Source organism: Trachurus japonicus, chromosome 15 (assembly GCF_045865225.1).
Source record: "Trachurus japonicus isolate A0001 chromosome 15, Traja_1.0".
In the NCBI taxonomy this organism is placed as follows: domain Eukaryota; kingdom Metazoa; phylum Chordata; class Actinopteri; order Carangiformes; family Carangidae; genus Trachurus; species Trachurus japonicus.
Genome location: NC_140921.1, coordinates 21,401,360 through 21,421,751, shown reverse-complemented (window position 1 = coordinate 21,421,751; position 20,392 = coordinate 21,401,360). Strand labels below are relative to the sequence as shown.

Genomic DNA, 20,392 nt, shown 5'->3' with positions numbered 1-20,392 from the left:
CAGCAACCAACATAAAATACATCCAGTGTTTGGCATCTGTAATAATGATTGTGATTTCCCTCTGCTTCGTCAGCTTTACAATAATGCCTACTTGTTCGCGAGACCCCCTGTTCGAAAAAATACTGTAAAATGAAAAGCAAAATCATCTCTGTGTGTCCCGCAGTTAATGACGTTAGTTTATTGGAAAGACGATGAGAACCATTTCCAAGACCATAGATGGAAAAAAGGAGGAAGCAGGCCTGAGCTCCTTTTTACACTTAAAACAGTGTAAGACCTTGTATCAAAGTGATGCTAGTGTACGCCGACCACAATCCAGAGACAAAAACTATTTACATGGTGAACAGGCTTGTAACATGTTCGGAACATTTACATTTAATGCACGGCTGTGCCAGACTTAGGTCAAAACGGTATTTGCATATCATTTGTTTCAATAAGTCCGTGAAGCAACAGGTTCAATATATTTACAGTTAAGTTGTCAGACAGACTGAAGGACGAGTAGGAAATTGTCAAACACTGCTGCGTGGTTGTCTAAGCTTCCTGGCACTCTGTGTAATGTTCCTGCATGGCAATCCCTGCCAGTCCTACATGTGAGGCTAAAACAAACAAGTAATATTCAAAGTTAGACTTGAGTTTAACAAATAAACAGGTCAACCAAAGCTCAAAATTCGTTAGTATAAAAAAACTTAAATGGCTCAGTGACTCAGACAGCATACAACATTAACAATGTGAGCTTCAATCCAATGTATTATATATACAAAAAGGAAACAAAACAAAACAAGTACTGCAAATCCTCTTTCTTTGGCATAACTGGAAAATACAATCCGGTTTACCAACACAGTAAAGGCAACATGAAGAAGAGAATCATAGTCGAGGTCAACGATTTGCTTTCCGTTTCTTTTCACATGTTTGTGTTGACTGTGGCCACTGGGTTACACACACTGTGGGTGAAACCAAGGGATTTGTAGTATGAACACATGGACAGTATTATTAGCAGCAGTAGAAAGTCTTGATTAGCCCCGTCTATCAAAACCACACAAGACACTTCCATGTTAAAGGTTAGGAATGAAACGCCCGCCATCGGCCTCTCCCCCTGTGAGGATACCTGATCAGACAGACACCGTGAAGGCACTCTTCAACTGAGGGAACAGTCTGAGGACACAGCAGCGCCGTACGAAAGGCCGAAGCTGGATGCGTCGTGATCACAGAGGAGAGCGCGCCGTGATGGGACGCCCGTGTGCTTGTTCTTTAAGCTTCTGCTCGACAACTCGACGTCACCTCCTTTTTGTTGTTCACAGTGTTTCGTGACCTCGAGTCGAGGGAGATGAGACTGACACATTGTTAACATTGTACCTAGTGCGGTGAGCCAACTTGTGATAAAGATGTAGGAGGCACAGTAATAGTTCTGCAAACGGATGCGGCGGCATCAGGAGTCTTCACTGGCGCGCTTACGGGACTGGTCGCCTCTGGAAAAAAAACCAGGAGAGCACATTTAGGGCAAAACTGAAGCTGCGTTGCATCTACAGAGACTGCGAGAGGCCTCGGGGAGCTCACCGTGGGAATCCGTTCATGGAGAGCTCCATCTGGAGCTTCTGGTCATGAGCAGCGTAGTCGGACAGCAGAGACTCCACAGCAGGAGGGTTGATCTGGGGGATAAACCCAGAGAAGAGAGCTGGGGCTAACTGGGCCCACTCTGGAAGAGGTGAGAAACACTGTCAAACGATGTGAGTGATGTGTACATACTTTTAAAAGCAAGCTCAAACCTATCTTTTAGTCTAGCCTTTAGATGAATTTTATTCAATGCCATTTTACTTTGTTTTTACTCATAGCTGCATTCATTTATTTACTTATTCATATATTTATTCTCTCATTTATTGTCAGGTTTATTACACATTACCGTTTTTATTTATTTTACTTTATTATTAACATAATCTCCCGTGTTTCCTCATGACGAAGTAGCGTTACATCAGATGTCTTGGTTTTTAACAGCACTGTGGGATGAAAGGTGGGGGGTATGTCTCTATATGTAAAGTAGTTTGTGTTACAAAACTTGTATGAAAAGTGCTATACAAATGAAATTTGATTTGATATCTTCAACTAAATAAACAAAAGATATAATAACTGATTTCAGAAAATATGCTGACACTCCAGCATGAAAGGTCAATCAGTGTAATGTGTAGAGTACAGACACCTTGGATTGATTATGAATTCAAAACTGAACTTTGAAGAAAGATTGTGCGGCTGTGTGTAAAAAGGGAACGTCTGTCCCAGTTCCGTCTAGATTAAACCATGATGAACCTTATTTTATCCTGCTTTGACTGATTCTGTTTTATCATTTTCCTTCGTGTCATGGTTTGGAAGTCTCTGATCCAGTGAGCTGATCAGTGAGACCCAGCTGAACCCGGCCTTCCTGCGCACTAGACACTTACAGCTGACATCCAAGCCCATTTTAAATGACGACCTCTGCACCCTCTGCACAGTGACTTCCAGCCTCTCCCAAGGTGTAAAACAGAGCGCTATAAAAACGGCTTTACTCCGGCTGCCAACACACTGGTAAACAAGCTGTAAACTGCAGATCTGCACAGGCTCTTAGTTCTCGTAAAGTTTGCATCCTTTATTGGTGTTTAATATGTATATGACGTTTTGATAAGCACTGGAGCTCTTTAACTTATAACCTTTTATCGTTTTATCTTTTTAGTATATAATTCTGTATGAGTTATATGATGCCTAACACTGTGTGAATGGATGCCTTGGACTTCTCTGTACTTCTGTACACTTGACCACAAACCAAATCTAACTGAGGATGCAAATAAAGTGACTCGAGTGTGGGGTGGGAAAATGAATAAATATGTCAGTATTGTTTGCACAAGTTTCCACTTAAATCAAAGTCAAACAGATAATACATAAGATTTAACAGCTCACCTGGTCGGAGGCTGTAGAGGCCTTTAACCACACTAGCCATTGTAGATGGCTGCACTTGAAATGGCATGGAATGAGCTTCGATGAGAAGAGCTGAACAAGAAACACAAACATAAAAACATGAGTATTTCAGAGATCACTCATGTTGGTCCTCAGCACAGACTCACATTAACAAGGACGGCAGCAATTTTCTAATTTCACTAAAGGAACCAATGCTTCACAGGAAGCGATGCACTCACGCATCAGTGTGTTCACGTGTTTTTCTGCGACGTGATCAGCAAACAGCTTCATCAGATCGTCTCTGAGGTCTCTGTTCAGCTTCGACTCGATGTAGAACTTGTTCTGGAAAACATTCAAAGCAAAGAATATGAGAGGCCGACACATCCAAAGTGTGTGGGTAAAACACCACAGCACCAGGCTATATGTGGCTGCATGCCATGTAAAATAACTTTCATTCAATATTTCAAGTTATACTGTATGTTTATATTAGTTGTATAGTACTGAAGAAAAAGATGCCCACCAAGTACATGAATACAGGAACTATACACTGAAGAGACGCTGTGTATTGTGTCAGCGCAACGTTGAAGTTCTCAATGAAGTTCTCCGGTGGGCTGGCCTGCAAAACAATCACACATTTTAAAGTGAATTGAGATGAATGTGCCGCCTATTGTAAACTGCTTGTATCTGTATTTCCTTACCTGTAGGTGGGTGGAGATGTGTTGCAGATGAGTTGTTATTTTTGATGTTAAATCGTTGTAGAGCAGCTCAGAGTGCTGCTGACAGACACACTTGTAGATGTAACTGAGAAAACAGAGAAGACCAGGACAGAAAAGCTGCATTTCAGCTACAATAGCAGTGATGCACATGGAGACTACACAGGTCCTAACAGAAGTCAAATACTGTGGGGAAAGCTGCACATGCAGCTCGTGTGGTGTGTGTAGTTAATGGTCTCACCTGTATATCTGTGCATAAGACACGGAGATGTGGTCTTTGGGATGCTGGACCAGCAGACGGTCTATTGCCTTCTCCAGGTTTGGCCAGTGGTTTTTCCGGTAGTCCTCCACGGCCATGGCGTTCAGGACTGTGGGAGAGAGAGAGCAGAGAGGAGAGAGGAGGCCTGAGCTGACGGTGCTGTCTGCCGGGAGCATCACCCTGCAGCCGCCCGGCAGCTCGGCCTGCCGCCGGGGGGCTGCAGGGCGCCAGGCCCCGCTGCTGGCACCGGGGCTGGCACCGGGGCTGCTGTGAGACAACTTACGGAACTTGGAAGTCGAGTCGAGGGTGAATTTCCCCTCGGCGGCGGCGGCGGCGGCGGACGGAGCCACCGGGCAGTCGCTCTCACCCACTTCGCTGTTCTCACTCCCCGAGTCCGAGTCCATGAACTTTGATCCCCCGGTGCTGCCGGACCGCAGCTTCCCTCGCCGCAGCCCCGGTTCTGCGCCCGGCACCGGCGGACACACGGGCTGCGGCGCCGTGTTTATATCCGACAGTTGGCTGCTAAGATACGTGCCGACTTTACCGCCGCTGCCGCTGCCGCTGCCGCTGCTGCTGCCGCCTGCACAGTAGTTGTGGTTGTGGTCGTCTTTGACGTCCAGACTGTCGTCCTCCATGGCCTCCATCTTCACCACCGGACCTGCGTGCCGACGCCTGGCGACACTAGACAACCATTAACATGTCAGATAACGGATAGAGATGAAGACACAAACTGTCAGCCCTGTTTGGAAGTGTCCATCTCGGGTTTGGTGTTGTTGAGTGAGTTTTACGACATGTCGTATCACCGGACAGCAGAGGGAGAGCTGGGAAATGTAGTCACACCGACCGTACAGCTACAGAGAGCCGACGAGACACCGGCGCTCCTCATTTATGAACCAGTTATTACAAAATTATAGGCCTACGTAATGTTTATCCCACTCAGCAACATGTTTCTGTAGGCCTATGTGCTGATATTAAGAAGAACAATTATAAATCAATTATAAACCTAATCTATATTTGTCACGACACTTCAGGACTGGAAGATTTTTTTAAAATCCAAACCAATTTTAGACGCCAAGGCTGTATTGCATTATAATAAAGTACAGGGTTGTTGAACTGAATGGTGCACGGGAAGCTTCACATTCAAAGAAGCAAGTTTTCAAGGTCTCGCTTATCATTTGAGCGCTTCAGGATGGTGTTTCATTTAAAAAAAAAAAAAAGCTAAGTTCTTGGTAACATTAAATGTGCTGATATAGCTTTTCAAAAGAAGAAGTTACAGTTAATGTGGTACCTATTTAAGATATATTTAATTTTAATTATGAGATGCAAATAATGTTATGAAACATAATGACATTTAAGTAGTGTGTGTGAAATGATAGCTTACCTAGTTTACTGAGGCCTATCTGTTCCTTTTATATCAACTTGGTAATTGACAAAATGTTTCAAGAAAGCTTCGGTATAAAAAACAATATTGATTGAATTGATGAATAGGAATTGCTCCGTGCTGCCGTTTTAAAACAATTACTTCACCAAAATACAAATTAAATTGTCTAAAAATGTTCTCCCTCACAGAAAGCGGGGTGAGGTCACGGACGCTGGGTGTGGCGCTCTCCACGTCTGCCCAGTGTTGGTGTGAACACCTGACAGGTGTGTTTGAAATAACAAGAGATGGACTGATCAGAGTTTTTCATTCTTGTTTTTTTTTTTTTTACTGAGAACCCCAGGAGAAATAACAACTATAATGATGTAAAAATTTCTTATTTCCTTAAACCGTAAACAAAACATTACCTTGTAAATGGCATGTGAATTATGTTGGTGTAGACATTTATCCAACACAGTGGCTCAAATATGTCCATCTACCAACACTTAATCATTACAGGCAGCAGACTCCTCTGTAGGATGAAGGAAACGTTTTGAACCTTATATTCTATGAAAAGTGACAGAAGCAACAAGACCGGTTTTATCAGGAGGAAAAAAGTGCTGTTTTTCAATGTGAACTCATCGAATATATTCCTAAGGCTTAATATTACAACTTAGTATAACTTTGTACAGATAAAATCGTCTACTCTTTGATGAGTATGTCTCACATCAGAGTATAAAAATAAGAGGATTGACCATAAAAATTAGCTGCCACATGTCAGAAGGAACACCTTGTCAATAGTTATATTTTTCTTCCAAGATTTAAATGACAGGTTAAACATACAAAGCTTGTGACAACGTAAGAGCGTGTTGAAGAAGAGTTCTTTGGTCTAAAATTAAAGAGTACTGTTCCTTTTTCCAGCATTTACCCTCAGGAAAGAGCAGAGCTGAACTTTTCATATTGCAAGTTAGAACGATGCCTTCAAGTAAACCATCTGAAAATGTATGTGTCTGAAACTCATAGTACCCACTATTTAGCAGGCAGTAGGCTTACATATTTACATGTTTCCCAACTCTGAAACACATCATAGAATCACAGGTGACACCACACTATGAACCGAGGTTGACGTTTGAAGCCTTTGCTTGTAATGACTGCGATTTTTTATGGAATTAAAGCTTAATCTAGTGTTGCAATTGTGGTATGCCGCAGAAGACGAGGAGAGCATCAGCTAAATTTGTCAAAATCTAAATGCAAAATCAGATTAGCACATGGAAAGAAACTGTAAAAAAGAAGGAGGAAAAAAAAAAAAACACAACTACTGCATTCTATTTAGTAAGTAGTATACAGTATGAGGTTTCAGACACAATGGATGTGACCAAAGCGGGCACAGAAAAAAAAAAAAAAAGTAAAAAGAAAAAAAAATTGATGCATATTCACACAAAGTTGTCACGCAATTTCAACTTTATGAAAAATAATAGTAAGGTTGATGGGTCAAAAATATACGAAACATATATATAAAGACAATTAGTGCTTTGTTGACAGGGTACTTTACATTTAAAGGTGTGTGGTGCTCTGAGTCTTTTCAGGAGTATTGTCTGTCTGCACACTCGACGCGGCCTCAGCGGCTACAGTGTGTTGTATTGTGTCTCTGAGGCATGTCTCTCCATCGGCTGCTGCTGCTAGTGCGTCTGCGTCTGCGTCCTCTGGCTCGCTGTCCTCCTCCACCCCGTCTGCGCTGCACTCGGACTCCTCGCTGTCGCTGCCACAAGAGCTCGACGTCTCGTCTTCGGAGTCGGAGTACACCTCAGCCCCGTGGAAGATATAGTGATTTGGACCTTGGAACAGGTACTGGCCTGCTGTGGGAAACAATACAGAACAATTCATTGAGCTGAAATCATTGATTGGAGGAAATCTATCACTTTGTAGGTTTAGGATTAAGGTCAGGGTCTTTGGCATTTCTAATCATTTGGATTTTAGCAACTGTTTAGATTCTGGAAACAATCCTGTTGACCAAAATGACTGGATTAGCTCCACACATTTAGGAAAATGTTCACAGATGTTTATTAATTATGGTCTAGAGTGTTTTTCTCTCTACTGTGGTCTGCAGCTTACTCTCAAGGCGTTTGCTGATTGGACTTCTGTTGATTCGGCTCATCCAGCATCGTCTACGAAATTCAAGGTTGGAGGTTTGGTTCTTGAGTTCGGCGGCCTCCTCTTTTGGCGCGTCTTCTGCTGGTGGCTCTGAAGGCTCGGCCGTCTCCTCGCCGGGACACTGGGCGTTTGGACAAGGCTCTGGAGGTGTAACATTATTACCAGCGGTCTCTGTGGCATTCGGACTGTCTGTCTCCTCTGAAGGCTTAGTTACTGAGTCTGTGCTGTGCTGCTTCTGCTCCTCCTGAGCTGCGTCGCTGGAAGCAGGCAAGGCCTCGCTTGGTGGCTGTTCTGGTAACCGTGGGGGTTTCTCTGTGATCTCATTGAGTCTTACAGTGTTGTAGCAGAGCTGCTCAAAGTCTCCGCCCAACCGATGGCAGAGCTCGTTGACAATGACGTCACAGTCTCCGAGTAGCTCCACATCGAAGTTGAGGTGAGGCAGCTGCTCCCTATTGATCAGGACCTGAGGCACTTCATGAGGAATGGAGTCTGGATGGGATGATAAGAGGAAACTGTTAGAGAAATAAAGCACTGCACCTTTAGATTTACTGCGAACACAATGGAAACATGCACGTTATAGAAAACAGAATTCATTCATCCATTCATCTGAAGAAAATACATACTTGGGATGAGGGCAACTGGTCGGACTTTAAGAGAAGAGCCGATGACAATCAAGAGGTCCACCTCATCTTTATCCTGCTTCATGGCTCTGTGGAACATTTCTGGAAGATTCTCGCCAAAGAAGACGATATCAGGTTTCATGATGGCCAGGGGAATATCTGGACACCGCTGACATCGAGGGACAACCTGGGAGAAGAATGTATTTTATTGGCATTGTAAAAGAATGTGGCATTAAAAAAAAGAGACGGCGTGCCAAGTTTTATCATTCCTTTGGTAAGGATGATAGTCAGTGCCTGCCACCCTGATTTACTTCCACAAGTAACCGACAGTCGTACACTGGTGCAAAATCTCAGGGGAAAGCTGCTAATGTAAGATATGGGTCTTTGTATTCTGCTGGGGGCAGTCAGGTTGAACTACAGCTGCTGACCACACCTCACATTGTAAAGTATGCTGATTACATTAAGTTAATATTAAATATGTCCAATTATAAACTACAATACACTAAGATATATTCTATGTTTAAAAACACACACATACACATTTTCATTCTTACCCCTGCTGTTATGTAGTTAAAAGTTTTGATGTTGACATCTGCTGCTGTGTGCCAAACCCAATGGAGTTGACTCTAGTTATTGATAATGGATGATGCTTTTTGAGCACCATGTTTTAACTGCACCATATTCACACAGTACTCATGAAACTCATCTATATGAATCAGTGTTTCCCCCAGAAAATTTGTTAGTTAAGGTGGTGTCTGACCTGTCGACGGGGGGGGGGGGGGGTAACGCGGAGATCTGTTGACGGGGGGGGGGGTAGCGCGGAGATCGATCTGTTGACGGGGGGGGGGGGATCGATCGACGGGGGGGACGCGACGCGCCGTGCCGTATTCGCTTTCAACACGCGCTGCTGTTATGCGTGCGCGCTTCTCTGTGGTGTGTATGTGTGTGAGAGGATGCGGCCATCGTCCGACGGGGGGGGGGCGGGGCGGCGAATATCGCTACTTTTTTTTTTTTTTTTAAGATGTTAGTTTAGGCGGCAGCTCTTTATTGTTAAGGCGGCCGCCTTAACAGGAAAGCGCTGCGGGAAACCCTGTGAATATACCATAGTTTTGCAGTATAAATAAAGTTCAAAGACCTTTTCATTTAATAGATTTTGAATTCTCGGAGCAGGAAAATGACGTGCGGAGCTCATTGCATAAACCGTGGCTACCTTCCAGCAAGTGATGCAACGCAGTGTAGTCAGTGATTAATAATTATTTGTTACCCCAGTGTTTGACAAGTCAGAGCGTCCAATTTTCTTCTCCTGGTCACATTGCTGCGACCCTGGAGCCCAGTGCTAACATGAGTGTATGACACAAGAGTTCATGTGTACCCTGATCAGCCACCTAGGGCTCTGCAAGATTCCTGACTGGAAGAAGCTTGTCACGGAGTATTTTCATGCCTTAACCCTGAAATCGTTGACGTCACCATGGGACAAGACAGTTTGTGGTGCGTTTTCATTTGAATAGTTACAGCAGTCTTTTAATATACAGAGTATGTGATAGACTTAGGATATCTGGAAAATATGTCTATAAAACAGCAAAGTCTTGTGACTTCTTTGATGCTTTATCCAACACTGTATGTAAAGTATTCTCTCAGATCGGTTTGTGGTAATAAAGAAATACCTGGTTAAAGATGTCTTCCCTTATAGCCTCACAATCCACTTTGTGTTTACAGACGAGACAGGACGCAGTCGCAAAAGACCCTGAAATTAAAGAAAGATTATATTTACACCATATCCACTGATAGGACTATACAGAAAATAAGCAAGATCCAAGATAAACTGCATCACTTACCATGGCACTGGATAATCCGCTGAACTCCAGCCACTTGTTCTAATGTATCGATGTTTTGTGTGTAATTGCGCAGCAGCTTCCCTTGCTTATCCAGCATAGATATGAATTTGTGACAGGGTGAAGGTTGGAACTGACCGGGATAGATCTCCTGTAACAAAGAGGACTCATTCAGCAGGATATATCCACATACCTATCAGCTCTGTGGTGGTTTCACAGCAGCCTTCATTGCTTTATCACTTGGTCAGAATTTAAATCCTAATAAATAAATACAGCTCCAGCAGATTCCTCCTGGATATCCTGAAGCCTTAAATGTTCTCTGCAGAGAGGTTTGGAGAATGTATTCTTCCTCTGGACTTTACAGAGAACATTTTTCAACAATGTTAAAAAAAAAAAAAACCTACCACCATATTACTACATTACATATCATGGACCCTCTTGCTCATGCTAATGGTTCAGCTTTGTATTAGATTAGTACAATGTGTACAAACTACAAAAAGGGAAGCTACAGCACTGTATAAAATGATGCACACTCTTCCCAGAGTATTCCCATGAAACACACTGGTGTTTTACATTTTTGGCTCGACTGTGTGTGTTGCTTTCTGCCATTTTCTCACTCAAAAAGATAATAAAATGAGTGTGCGGATCCAACTGTGTAGAAACTTCTATCTCTACAAATCCCTGTAGCAGCTTGCAACGGTTTATGTGAACATGTTTGGCTTTACAATACATAGTTTCAAAAAGGCATAGTATCTAATTACATTAAGTTGTGTAAAGCAATGAATCAATTTTTCTGTGTTTCTGAGAATGCAAACAAGTGGCCACGATCAACAAACCTTAGCAAACTTGAAAAAGGGTCTTGGGTCCCGTCTGAAGTATTCAATGTCAAACATAGCTTGAGGGTCTGGAAGATCAGGGAAGTCCACAGCGAGCCGCGCATAAATTCCATCTCTGGAACGAAAGTCTGGTATTCCACATGAAACGGACACCTATAAAAGAAAAAAAAAAAAACAGCACACAAGCATTCTGGGTTAGTAGCAGGAACACTGTTACCAAGTATGAAGTCAAGCATGTGGTCATTTATAGTAGTACAACTATTGAAGCTACAGTACATACCCCAGCACCAGTCAGCACAAGGATCCTTTTACTTTCGTGAAGTAGCCTAACCACATCTTCTAAAGTGTTAATGTCCTTCCGCTTCTTCCTTTTCGGAGGTTCGGAGATGTTGATGATGATCTGCCACAGTGTCATGTCGTCCAAGTCCGGTGGGAGTACGGTCTCGGGCAGCAGATCCCTCAGGATGGTCCTCGGATCGGTCTCTCTGATGTGTTGCTGGATGAAGCTGTAGGAACCTGACAAAGGAACAACATCAACATCTCAGTGCGACTTGAACGCTGCCCCAGCCCTGCCTGCTACTACACGGTCACTTTCACTTTTCTGCTCACAAACACTGTCAGAGGAGGTGGTCAATAATTCTGCTGCTGAGATTCACCCACTTACCTATCTGAGGTTGAGGGGTCCAGTCGCTGGAGCTGGCATGTGAGGATCTGTCATCTTCCTCGGTGATGTGGTCCGGTGTGACAGCCAGACCGTTGGAGGGGAGATCATCATGGTCAAGAAAATCTGAGCACAGACAAATGTGGCAAATTGTTAAATAAGGCTAGAGACAAATGGCGCCTATCTCTGATAACCATTATCACCAGCTGCAATCACTTTTCATCAGAGAAACCTCGGCGGTCGTGTTGTAGTACTTTTAAGCGTGTCTGTCACTCGCTCACTTTGGTTTATGTAATGTAATTCAATAACTTTAAGACAATTAAATTGTTCTACAAAAATATGCTTGTGCAACTATCTGAAAAACTTGGTTGCACCAGTGTCCAAAGTGGGAGACTTCAGCAGGTCCTGTGCTGTTATTCTATTTAATCCAAACTTTGTTTCAATTAGATGTGGTTTTGATTTTTCTAAAAATCATCTTTTCTTTTAAGCTAAAGAATAATGTAAATATCAAGCCACATGGTTATATCTGAACACAGTAATGGTCTTGAAAATGGTCTCGGTCTTGGACTTGGTCTCGACCCCCTCCAAGTCTTGTCTTGGTCTTGACTCGGTCTCGGGTTAGGTGGTCTTGACTACAACACTAGCTGGTGGTAAAGAGACATAAGCGGGCTAATAAATGCTAAGTTGCTACCAAAGTTTGGAGCCGCGAGGGAACGAGTTGTGTCGCTTGTTTTCTCGTTTCTTTTCTGCATAAAGTTAACCTTAAAAAAAAAAAGTTGAAGTTAAAGTGGTCGTCTTGGGAAGTACACCTCCGATAAACCACACATATTTCCTACCCCTTAGCTAAACAACGTATAAACTCCTCCGGTTTTTCGCGTCCTGGTAACTCGCCGGTTAAGTTTGTAAAACACGCGCTGCCGCCGCCGCTCAGAGTCGTGTTGACACTAAAAGCTCCGGTAAACTGCCCGGTCGGTCGGTTTCCTACCGGCGGCTCCCTCCTCGGCGGACCGGGGTCCGGCGCTGTCGTCCAGCTTCACCGCGGGCTTGTGCGGCGGCTCGGAGCCCGGCAGCAGCAGCCCCAGTCCATTGTTGTCTCCGCCTAGCGCCGCCGCTGGGGCCTGCTGCTCCACCGCCATCACCGGCTTCGCTTCTTCCCTCTCCGCTGGCTGCGCACGATCCGCCGCCGCCTCCCGGCTCTCCGGGTCCGCGGAGACCGGCGAGAGTTGGTCCGCCTCGGCTCCTTTCAGGACATAGTCGGTCCCGGGACTGATTTTCGACCTTTTCGCGGCAGGTTCGTCCATTTCGGAGGCGCCAGAAAAGCCCGTTCCGAGACTGCTCTCTCCGTCCGCCATCTTCAGCCCGCAGAGCCGCTGAGCAGAGCCTTCCTCTCGGACAGCTGGCTCATTAGCATGGAGCACGTGACCGGCTCTCCGCCAGTAGTCACGACGGGAGCGTCCCCCGGTACGTCGATGACGTAAAACCATAACAAAATAATGATGCCTTCAAACACCGTCCGGAGAATCTAGAGTTAAAGGATAAAACACGTTTCAATAGCAGCATAAAGTTGCACGTAGAGTGCAGACATCACAAAAGCTTGATAGCAGACTGTGGGTCATATCAATAAGCATCTTTTATACATTTTGTATTTGTAGTGTACACGTTGAGATTTTATTTGCATCACATGGCTAATGGAATAGGCTACATATTTTTCACTTTACCATTATGCAACCTTCCCTTTAACCCTGTTATCAGAACTTTTTATTTTATAACAATATAATTCAGCACGCTTCTTGTGTCATGCCTCCATGGATGCTTGTAATTTATGGGACTTTTAGCTGGACACCTGAACGCAGCACACGTCATATGGTTAAAAGGACAGCTCAGTTTTGCCCACAACTCAGGAGAGCATTCCCTTGACATTTGTCAGCCTTTTTTTTGCGCTCCCCACATTCATCACCCGGCGCTGGCTGACAAAAATAATTGCCAGATAAACTTTTGGGTGAGGGAGCCTCAGCAGCAGCTCGGAGGGGAGCCCATCAACGACCTGAGCCGAACAGAGCTTTGATTCAGGGCAAGAGGCGAGCTGCTCCACTACAGGAACCATCCACACTTCCACGATTTTTTTATGGAGGCTATTTTGAACAGCAGTCCCGGGGACTTGGAGGATTACTACGGGTTATTAGGCTGCGATGAACTGTCCACGGTGAGTTCTGGCCAGTGGGTTTAGGCTCAGCCTCCTTAGTGGGTGACACGATGGCTGTTGATCAATAAACCCAAACGCTGTAAGATCTAAGAAGTGGACCAACATCATGTGATTGATGCTCGTAAACCTTCAACACTGTATGAACTGAAGAATCGAGAGATTAATGAATAATGTGGCTATACACCAGATGTTGGTCTGAGCTGAACCAGCGGAGACCTGTTGATGCCTCGGGAGCTCGTGCGTCACCCAGAGCCTCTTGTGTTAGATCCGCTCTTTAAACAACGTCCACGTGTGTAACAGGATAATACACGGTCGTCAGAATATTTTATATCCATATAAACAATAGAGAGTCTGGCAACTGAAACACCCATGCTGGGAACATCAACTTACATCTTATTAAACAGTAACTGTGTGTCATGTAGCCTATTGTCTACATCAGTTGGTACCAGCACTAAAACGGTGCCTTGTCACATAGTTAAGGGAAAAAAGACTCCATAAGGCCTTATTTTTTCTGGGTTGGGGTAGGTAGAACAGATGAAGAGGTGAAACAAAGCACAGCTATGTTTTCTCAGATAGATTTATGAATTATATGAAATGGATGGTTGTGTGTGACTCATTTGAATGAATTCAGTGGCTCAGTGTACCCAGCTAGTGTTACTGTAATAAAGTTAATAACTAAGGAGTATCTCTCTGCATCTATCAGCTGCCTGTGGACACAGAGGCCAGATCTGATGAGTTTCTGCAGATGTATGTGAAATTGCCTGAATCAAAAAAAAAAATAGTAAACTCAGTTCTTGGAAGGATCCAAATTGTCAGCCAAATAGACCAATTTTACAGTCAATTTTGACATAACCATCCATTACATACGTTGGGCGTTGGTAGGCCTATGTCAACTTTTGAAGGTTTCCTCTACTAATAAGAACAGTGAGCTTGATGCAGTTAAAAGCCACAAGATAAACCGATTAATGCCATTTTCAAGAGGTTCAGAACATCACATGAATTGCTCTCCCATCCTTTAAGTAAGAATAAGATTCTACACATTTTATGTATCTTTGTTATTTGAATGTGTTTTTACCAAAGGGAGTAATGTCCCTCTGATTTCAGAATATCATAAACTTGACAAAAATACATTACATATGTATTATGTTTCCTTGCAGACTGAGCAAATTATCAATGAATACAAGATCCGAGCCTTGGCATGTCACCCAGACAAACACCTGGACAGCCCAAGAGCAGGTAAATATCTAGACCACTCTCGTAACACACTTGTGTACAATTTAAAAGTAATAGAATGAAGTATAACACAACATACAATGTGATTTGGAGTGGAGGTGGATCTGATTTTAATTCTTTGTGTTTCTGTTTTTTATGATGTTTTTGTTTTGTCTTAATTTTTCTTACTTATCCCTCAGTCAGTCAGTCAGTGCCTCTTTCTGATGTCTTGACTTCAAAGCAAATTATGTTAATGGGGAGCTACTTACAGCTGCACACAAAGAAGAGGGTATTTATTTCTCATTATTCTGTAAGCATAATGTTCTGTCTCAGACCCCTGACACTTTCTCTCTGTCTGTCAGTGGCAGATTTTCAAAAGCTGCAAGAAGCCAAAGAGGTTTTATGCAACGAAGCCAAAAGGAAAAACTACGACCTGTGGAGAAGAAGTGGAGTCACTATTTCATTCCACGACTGGCAAGCCTTGAATGACTCTGTAAAAACTGTAAGTGATGACATCTCTCTGGTGAAGATTCTTAAAAGAAAAACATACATTTTTTTAAAGAAATCCCAGTGATACATTTGTTCACCTGTTTGCAGTCAATGCATTGGGCCGTGAGAGACAAGAAGGAACCAATGCTGGAGGCGTCAAGAGCAGAAACCTCAGCCACTTCCCAAGCAGAGGAGCTTCGCTGTGAGCAGGAGGCAGAAGAGTTCTCCTCATATGATGCCGTGCCATCCTCAAGTAAGCATGTTTCACAATGATGAAAAGCACTGTAAAGTTAGGAAACCTGAAATTTCTGAGGTGAAAAATGCATTTTTTAACAAAACAATATGAACAGAAGTGGCTCTGTAGAAATCCCGGCTGTGCAGAACTGGTACTTCTTCCATACGGTGGCTTGTGCCACTCTGGTGTATCATTGGGCTCATACAACATTTTGTAAAATGTTGCCTATAAAATCTTTTTTCCTCACGCTCTTTATTGTGAAGTGTTGTGTTTTGAACTTTAATGCACTCACCTCTGAGAATGGGACAACAAGAACAAGTCCAGAAAAGTAGAGAAAACATTTTCTCTTCAGTCCATAAACACATGAGGCAGCTTTTCTTTCTGGTTCAGGTGCTTTGTTACTGGGATGTTTATTCTGGTAAAGGACTATTTTTAGCTTTAGATGTTTCCATAAGTCTCATTCAGTTTTCCTCATTAGTGCAGAGCGCTGCTGTTTTACCTGCTGCTTCTCTGTTAACTGAGTGTGCCTGTGGTCTGACAGAAACATCAGCCTCTTCATGATGCTCAGACAGGCACCATCATGAATGAAGTGTTTCTTATACAAAGATGTTGATGTCTTGTTTTGGCAACAGCTCACAATCACTGTACAATAACAGATGATATTAGTGTATCAATAAAGTTAATTTGACAATATGTAATGTTTTACATCAGCACATCTGAATGACTGTATATCTCCAATAAAATATAAAAACATTTGTCCAATGAAATAAACAGACTTTTCATCTTCACTGTCTAGGCGATTACTGCCATCGGCGTTTCCGTTGGGCTGGAGACTCTCCATCCAGCCTCCTGCAGAAGTTCAGAAATTATGAAATCTAAATGTATCAACTGTTCTGATATGTGTAATTGTTCGTGTTTTGTGTCTTTGTATTGTCACTTGTTGACATGAGACCCCAGTAACTGTGGTTTCAGTGTTTGTGACCATCGATGTGTTGATGTGTCTGTTGCATATGTGAAATATTTTATCACATAAATATCAGTTACATGTTGTTATTTGTCTTGCTTGTATTTTTGTAAATTCGTGTTCATAAAGTTGTGATCATTAAACTGCAACATGATGTGTGCATCATTTCCTTCTGTGCATGATTTGATGTCTTAGGTTGTAATGGAGGCCCTAAAATCATTAGACAGTACATCCAGTCTGCTGCTGTTGTGCGTCTGCACAGCATCGATACAGCCACACTTTAATTTTCTGTTATAGAACCACTAACTTCTGTCTTTGCATAACTGGGAAGAGGTATTGTCAGAAGTAATTCAAATCATCCAGACAAATGAGATACAAAATTAGATTTAGTTGGAGCTTTGAGGAAACCAATGTTGCACCTGGCTGCCTGATCACATCTTCTTAAATTATATTAGACCTTTGCTGTAATTGTTAAGTTTAGATAGTGAACAAGGTCTTTGAGACAGAGACTTTATTTCATGAGCAGGTTTAAGCATCAGAAATGATTCATATAAATTCAGGTTCTTCCGGTCATGATATAGCCTAACTCAAAACTGATTCACAATTCAAAAAGATCCTTGATTTGCAATCAGTTAGAAATTAGTCGGAGAAGGCTATCCCAGCGGCCCATATGTGGACCACAGGGGCCGCCAGGCACCTGGGCTGGCCTTGGAGCTTCCAGAGGCCTCAGCTAAGCTTGACCACGTCCAATGTGCACAACATTATCCACGTCGATAAGGTCATGCAAACAAAAAAGTCTTTATAGTGGTCAGATACAAGTAATAGAGTAAAATGTACACATCTCTCTGGATTGTATCTATTGTCTGGAACGTGAGGTATGCTCAGTGAAGCAGCAGGCTGACTTACATAACAACATACAGTCCCCAGGGCTCAACTCACTGCACCTGCAGAATTCAGAGAACAACTTCAAGTTGACAACACATGAGCTGCAAACACTCACACACACACTGATGTTTCCAGCTGTTGAACCTGGTAACCTAATCAATAGCCTATAAGCTCCTACAATGAACAAAAGTAAGCCTATTTTTTTTTCTCCACCCCCAAAAGTTTAGTGAACCTATTTTCAATCACCACTAAATTCTAAAGTCAAGAAGCGGAGCCCTCAGTCCGTGGCGTTTTTGTGTCCCCAGAAACACTTCCTTAGTCAGAGCCGGCCCAAGGCATAAGCGAACTAAGCACCTGCTTGGGGCCCCGTGACTATTGGGGGCCCCCCAAAAGGCAAGTAACTTTTTTAAATTGTAGTGCGTAACTTTTGTCGATCCTTATAGAAACACTGCGTAATTACAAAAAACTTTGATTATTGTTGCATTTCAAATTGTTGTTGCACTTTTCTGTAAAAAATTAAAAAAGCAGATGATGTGTTTACAGTAAATGCATTGTCTGTTGGTTTATTTTGTTACTTTTAGTCGACCGAGGTGACATTCAGTATCCCAGTACTATATCAATTTGAAGAAATGTAAATCAACCCGAGGCTGCACTTTTAGTTCAATTTGGTGCCATTTCAGAATAAAAACCATAGATGGGTAAAAACCTGCCAGGATATGATGATTCGTAATGGCAGAGTAAAAAATGTAATAGTATTATTGGCAGTAATAGAGGGCACCAAAATAAAGATTTTGCTTAGGGCCCCATGGAGGCTTGGGCCGGCCCTGTCCTTAGTGTTGTGAGTTTAGCTCATATACGATATTTGCAAGAGTTATTTTTGCAGTAACTAACGTGTGTTAAACTGATGAAGATGTTTCTGTGAATTTGTAGCAGGTGCGAGTGCTGGATCCTACCATACAGTCTATGGACCCTACACAGCTTTCACCAGCAGAGGGCGCGAGACCTTTCGATGACGTCACTCCGGTAGAGGCTAAAAGCCCGATATGCAGCTCTGCTCCTCGCCGGGTGCGGTGGCGCGCGCCTGTAATCCAAGTCACTGGGAGGCTGAGGCTGGCGGATCGTTTGAGCTCAGGAGCTCTGAGCTGCAGCGGACTATGCCGATCGGGTGTCCGCACTAAGTTCGGTATCGATATGGTGCTCCTGGGGGAGCCCGGGACCACCAGGTCGTCTAAGGAGGGGTGCACCGGTCCAGGTCGGAAACGGAGCAGGTCAAAGCCCCCGTGCCGCTCAGTAGTGGGATCGCGCCCGTGAATAGACGCTGTAGTGCAGCCTGAGTAATACAGCGGGACCCAGTCTTTTTACAAACCTTATGTTGAACTAAACACTTTTGGTAGCACCACACGTCGTCCTGCACCACGTCTTTTTACGGTGAAACAGATTCTTTACCTTAATTGGGACGGAGAAGCTTCAGTTCCCCGTGTAGATGTTGGTCCTGCAGCGCCTCCACCCGGAGGAGAAGAGCAATGACCATCAACCACACTGAGCTTTAACCCTGTGGACGTTTAGAGAGGAGCTGAGGGAACTTTCAGTGTAGGAGATATTTAATAGTTTGTTGTTTGATTTATACAGTATGTGTATAATTTGCAAACCCCTCATGGTTTTTCTGTAGTAAATTTGTGTGTGAAGTGAACCACTGTAGCAGATCAAGTCTAATCTGAGAGTCAACATTATTATAAAATTATATTCAGAATCCAATACCTATAGTAAAAAAAAAAAGTGAGAAGCTTTCACTGCATTCTCAACAGAAGGAAATGCAAATGAAAACCAGTGATTAAAGCAGAAGTAAGCAGAATATTTGTGTTAATATAAGTCTTTTGAATGTCTAACCAAAATCTGACTACATGTGTACAATAAAAGAATAAATGTAACTGATGTAACGAGAGGAGCTGAGGGAACTTACAGTGTAGGAGCTATTTAATAGTTTGTTGTTTGATTTATCTATAATAAGCCTGTGAATATTCTCATTCATCCTGGCCGTAGTTATCTCAATGAAATTTAAATCGAACTGGACTTAAAAGCTCTCAGAGGTTAAATACCTGGGTCTCCACACCAGATAATTGGACCAGTCCCAGGCTGGTCAGATGCGAGCATGAACTGACTCTTGGATGAGAGGTGAAACGTCTTCGAAGTGAAATAGCCAAGTTCAGTTGGTTCGATTTAAATTTCCTTGAGAGTTATCTATAATGCATTTGTTTGTTTTGAATTTCTATTCCTAAAAATGATCCACTTCAATACATTTAGGCTATTTGTCCCCAATGGAGATATTAGTGCAAGAGGGAGGAACAACCTGGAAGTCACATAAAGCACAAGTAAGGTAAGGACACTAAACACACTAAGCACAGATGTAAACTAACAGTATTGTATGGATTTCTTTATATTGTTTGCTTATTAACTTTATGTTTATTAAATTTTATGTTTATTTTTGGTTGATGCTCTGGGCACATTAGGTTTTTTACCTTATTTTTAACCAAAGCAGGCAGCATGATTTCTTTGCTCCTTTGTTTACTTGCTCGTATGGAGAAAAAAGACATCATTAAGTGCTCATGGTTCATCAGAGGCCTTTTGATATATTTATTTGATATATTTATTGAACTGAGGTTTAGTAGAGGACAAACAGCTACTACACACTGTAAAAGAAGTACGGGTAGTCTACTTTCCCTGGAAAGTTGTAGGTACGACACGGTTGCAGCACTGCAAGACCACTGACTGCCCCCCAGGTCTGAGTCAGATACAGACTTTGTTAAATCAATGTGATGTGAGGATGGTAATTTACAGCAAGTGTCAAAGTCAGAAGCCCAATAATGTTGTTCTGGAAAAAAAGAGCTGAAAAATGAAGCAGGGTCAATTCCTTACAAATGGTCTGATCATATTTAAAGGTTGTAAAGGGCCTGTAAACAACCACAAGATGGCGCTACAACTCCTAAAATAAAAGTTGTCTCTGAGCTCTTACAAAAAACAGAGGGGCAACAAACACAAAGCATGCATGGTGAGTGTTGTTA

At 42.9% G+C, this 20,392-nt stretch overlaps 3 protein-coding genes and 1 non-coding gene across 4 annotated transcripts; 2 read left to right on the top strand and 2 right to left on the bottom strand.

Moving 5' to 3' along the window:
- Positions 1–163: 163 nt before the first annotated feature.
- Positions 164–4,667, bottom strand: cacul1 (CDK2 associated cullin domain 1). The gene is made up of 8 exons (XM_085800452.1): positions 4,172–4,667; positions 3,871–3,997; positions 3,615–3,717; positions 3,437–3,532; positions 3,156–3,258; positions 2,920–3,009; positions 1,552–1,690; positions 164–1,463 (listed from the first exon to the last, which is right to left on the bottom strand). Exons 1-8 carry the CDS (start codon positions 4,530–4,532, stop codon positions 1,424–1,426), a joined length of 1,059 nt encoding a protein of 352 aa, XP_085656578.1. The 5' UTR covers positions 4,533–4,667; the 3' UTR covers positions 164–1,423.
- Positions 4,668–6,022: 1,355 nt separating this feature from the next.
- Positions 6,023–12,724, bottom strand: sirt1 (sirtuin 1). The gene is made up of 9 exons (XM_085800448.1): positions 12,331–12,724; positions 11,349–11,471; positions 10,965–11,200; positions 10,685–10,837; positions 9,852–9,999; positions 9,681–9,760; positions 8,020–8,203; positions 7,358–7,885; positions 6,023–7,101 (listed from the first exon to the last, which is right to left on the bottom strand). The coding sequence occupies exons 1-9, from the start codon at positions 12,695–12,697 to the stop codon at positions 6,800–6,802; spliced, it is 2,121 nt and encodes a 706-aa protein (XP_085656574.1). The 5' UTR covers positions 12,698–12,724; the 3' UTR covers positions 6,023–6,799.
- A 479-nt stretch (positions 12,725–13,203) lies between these two features.
- On the top strand, positions 13,204–16,523 carry dnajc12 (DnaJ (Hsp40) homolog, subfamily C, member 12). Its single transcript, XM_085799025.1, has 5 exons — positions 13,204–13,548; positions 14,706–14,784; positions 15,123–15,262; positions 15,358–15,502; positions 16,281–16,523. The coding sequence occupies exons 1-5, from the start codon at positions 13,471–13,473 to the stop codon at positions 16,361–16,363; spliced, it is 525 nt and encodes a 174-aa protein (XP_085655151.1). The 5' UTR covers positions 13,204–13,470; the 3' UTR covers positions 16,364–16,523.
- A 1,870-nt stretch (positions 16,524–18,393) lies between these two features.
- On the top strand, positions 18,394–18,692 carry LOC146973664 (signal recognition particle RNA). Its single transcript, XR_015037815.1, has one exon.
- The last annotated feature ends 1,700 nt before the right edge of the window (positions 18,693–20,392 follow it).

Coding starts and splice junctions, on each gene's coding strand:
- cacul1 (XM_085800452.1), bottom strand. CDS start 4,532: ATGGAGGCCATGGAGGACGACAGTCTGGACGTCAAAGACGACCACAAC. Junction 3,998..4,171: donor CGACTCGACTTCCAAGTTCC/GTAAGTTGTCTC, acceptor TCTCTCCCACAG/TCCTGAACGCCATGGCCGTG. Junction 1,464..1,551: donor TCCATGAACGGATTCCCACG/GTGAGCTCCCCG, acceptor TTTTTTTTCCAG/AGGCGACCAGTCCCGTAAGC.
- dnajc12 (XM_085799025.1), top strand. CDS start 13,471: ATGGAGGCTATTTTGAACAGCAGTCCCGGGGACTTGGAGGATTACTAC. Junction 14,785..15,122: donor CCTGGACAGCCCAAGAGCAG/GTAAATATCTAG, acceptor TCTGTCTGTCAG/TGGCAGATTTTCAAAAGCTG. Junction 15,503..16,280: donor TGATGCCGTGCCATCCTCAA/GTAAGCATGTTT, acceptor TTCACTGTCTAG/GCGATTACTGCCATCGGCGT.
- sirt1 (XM_085800448.1), bottom strand. CDS start 12,697: ATGGCGGACGGAGAGAGCAGTCTCGGAACGGGCTTTTCTGGCGCCTCC. Junction 10,000..10,684: donor CCTTTTTCAAGTTTGCTAAG/GTTTGTTGATCG, acceptor TCTTTGTTACAG/GAGATCTATCCCGGTCAGTT. Junction 7,886..8,019: donor ACCAGTTGCCCTCATCCCAA/GTATGTATTTTC, acceptor CATCCCATCCAG/ACTCCATTCCTCATGAAGTG.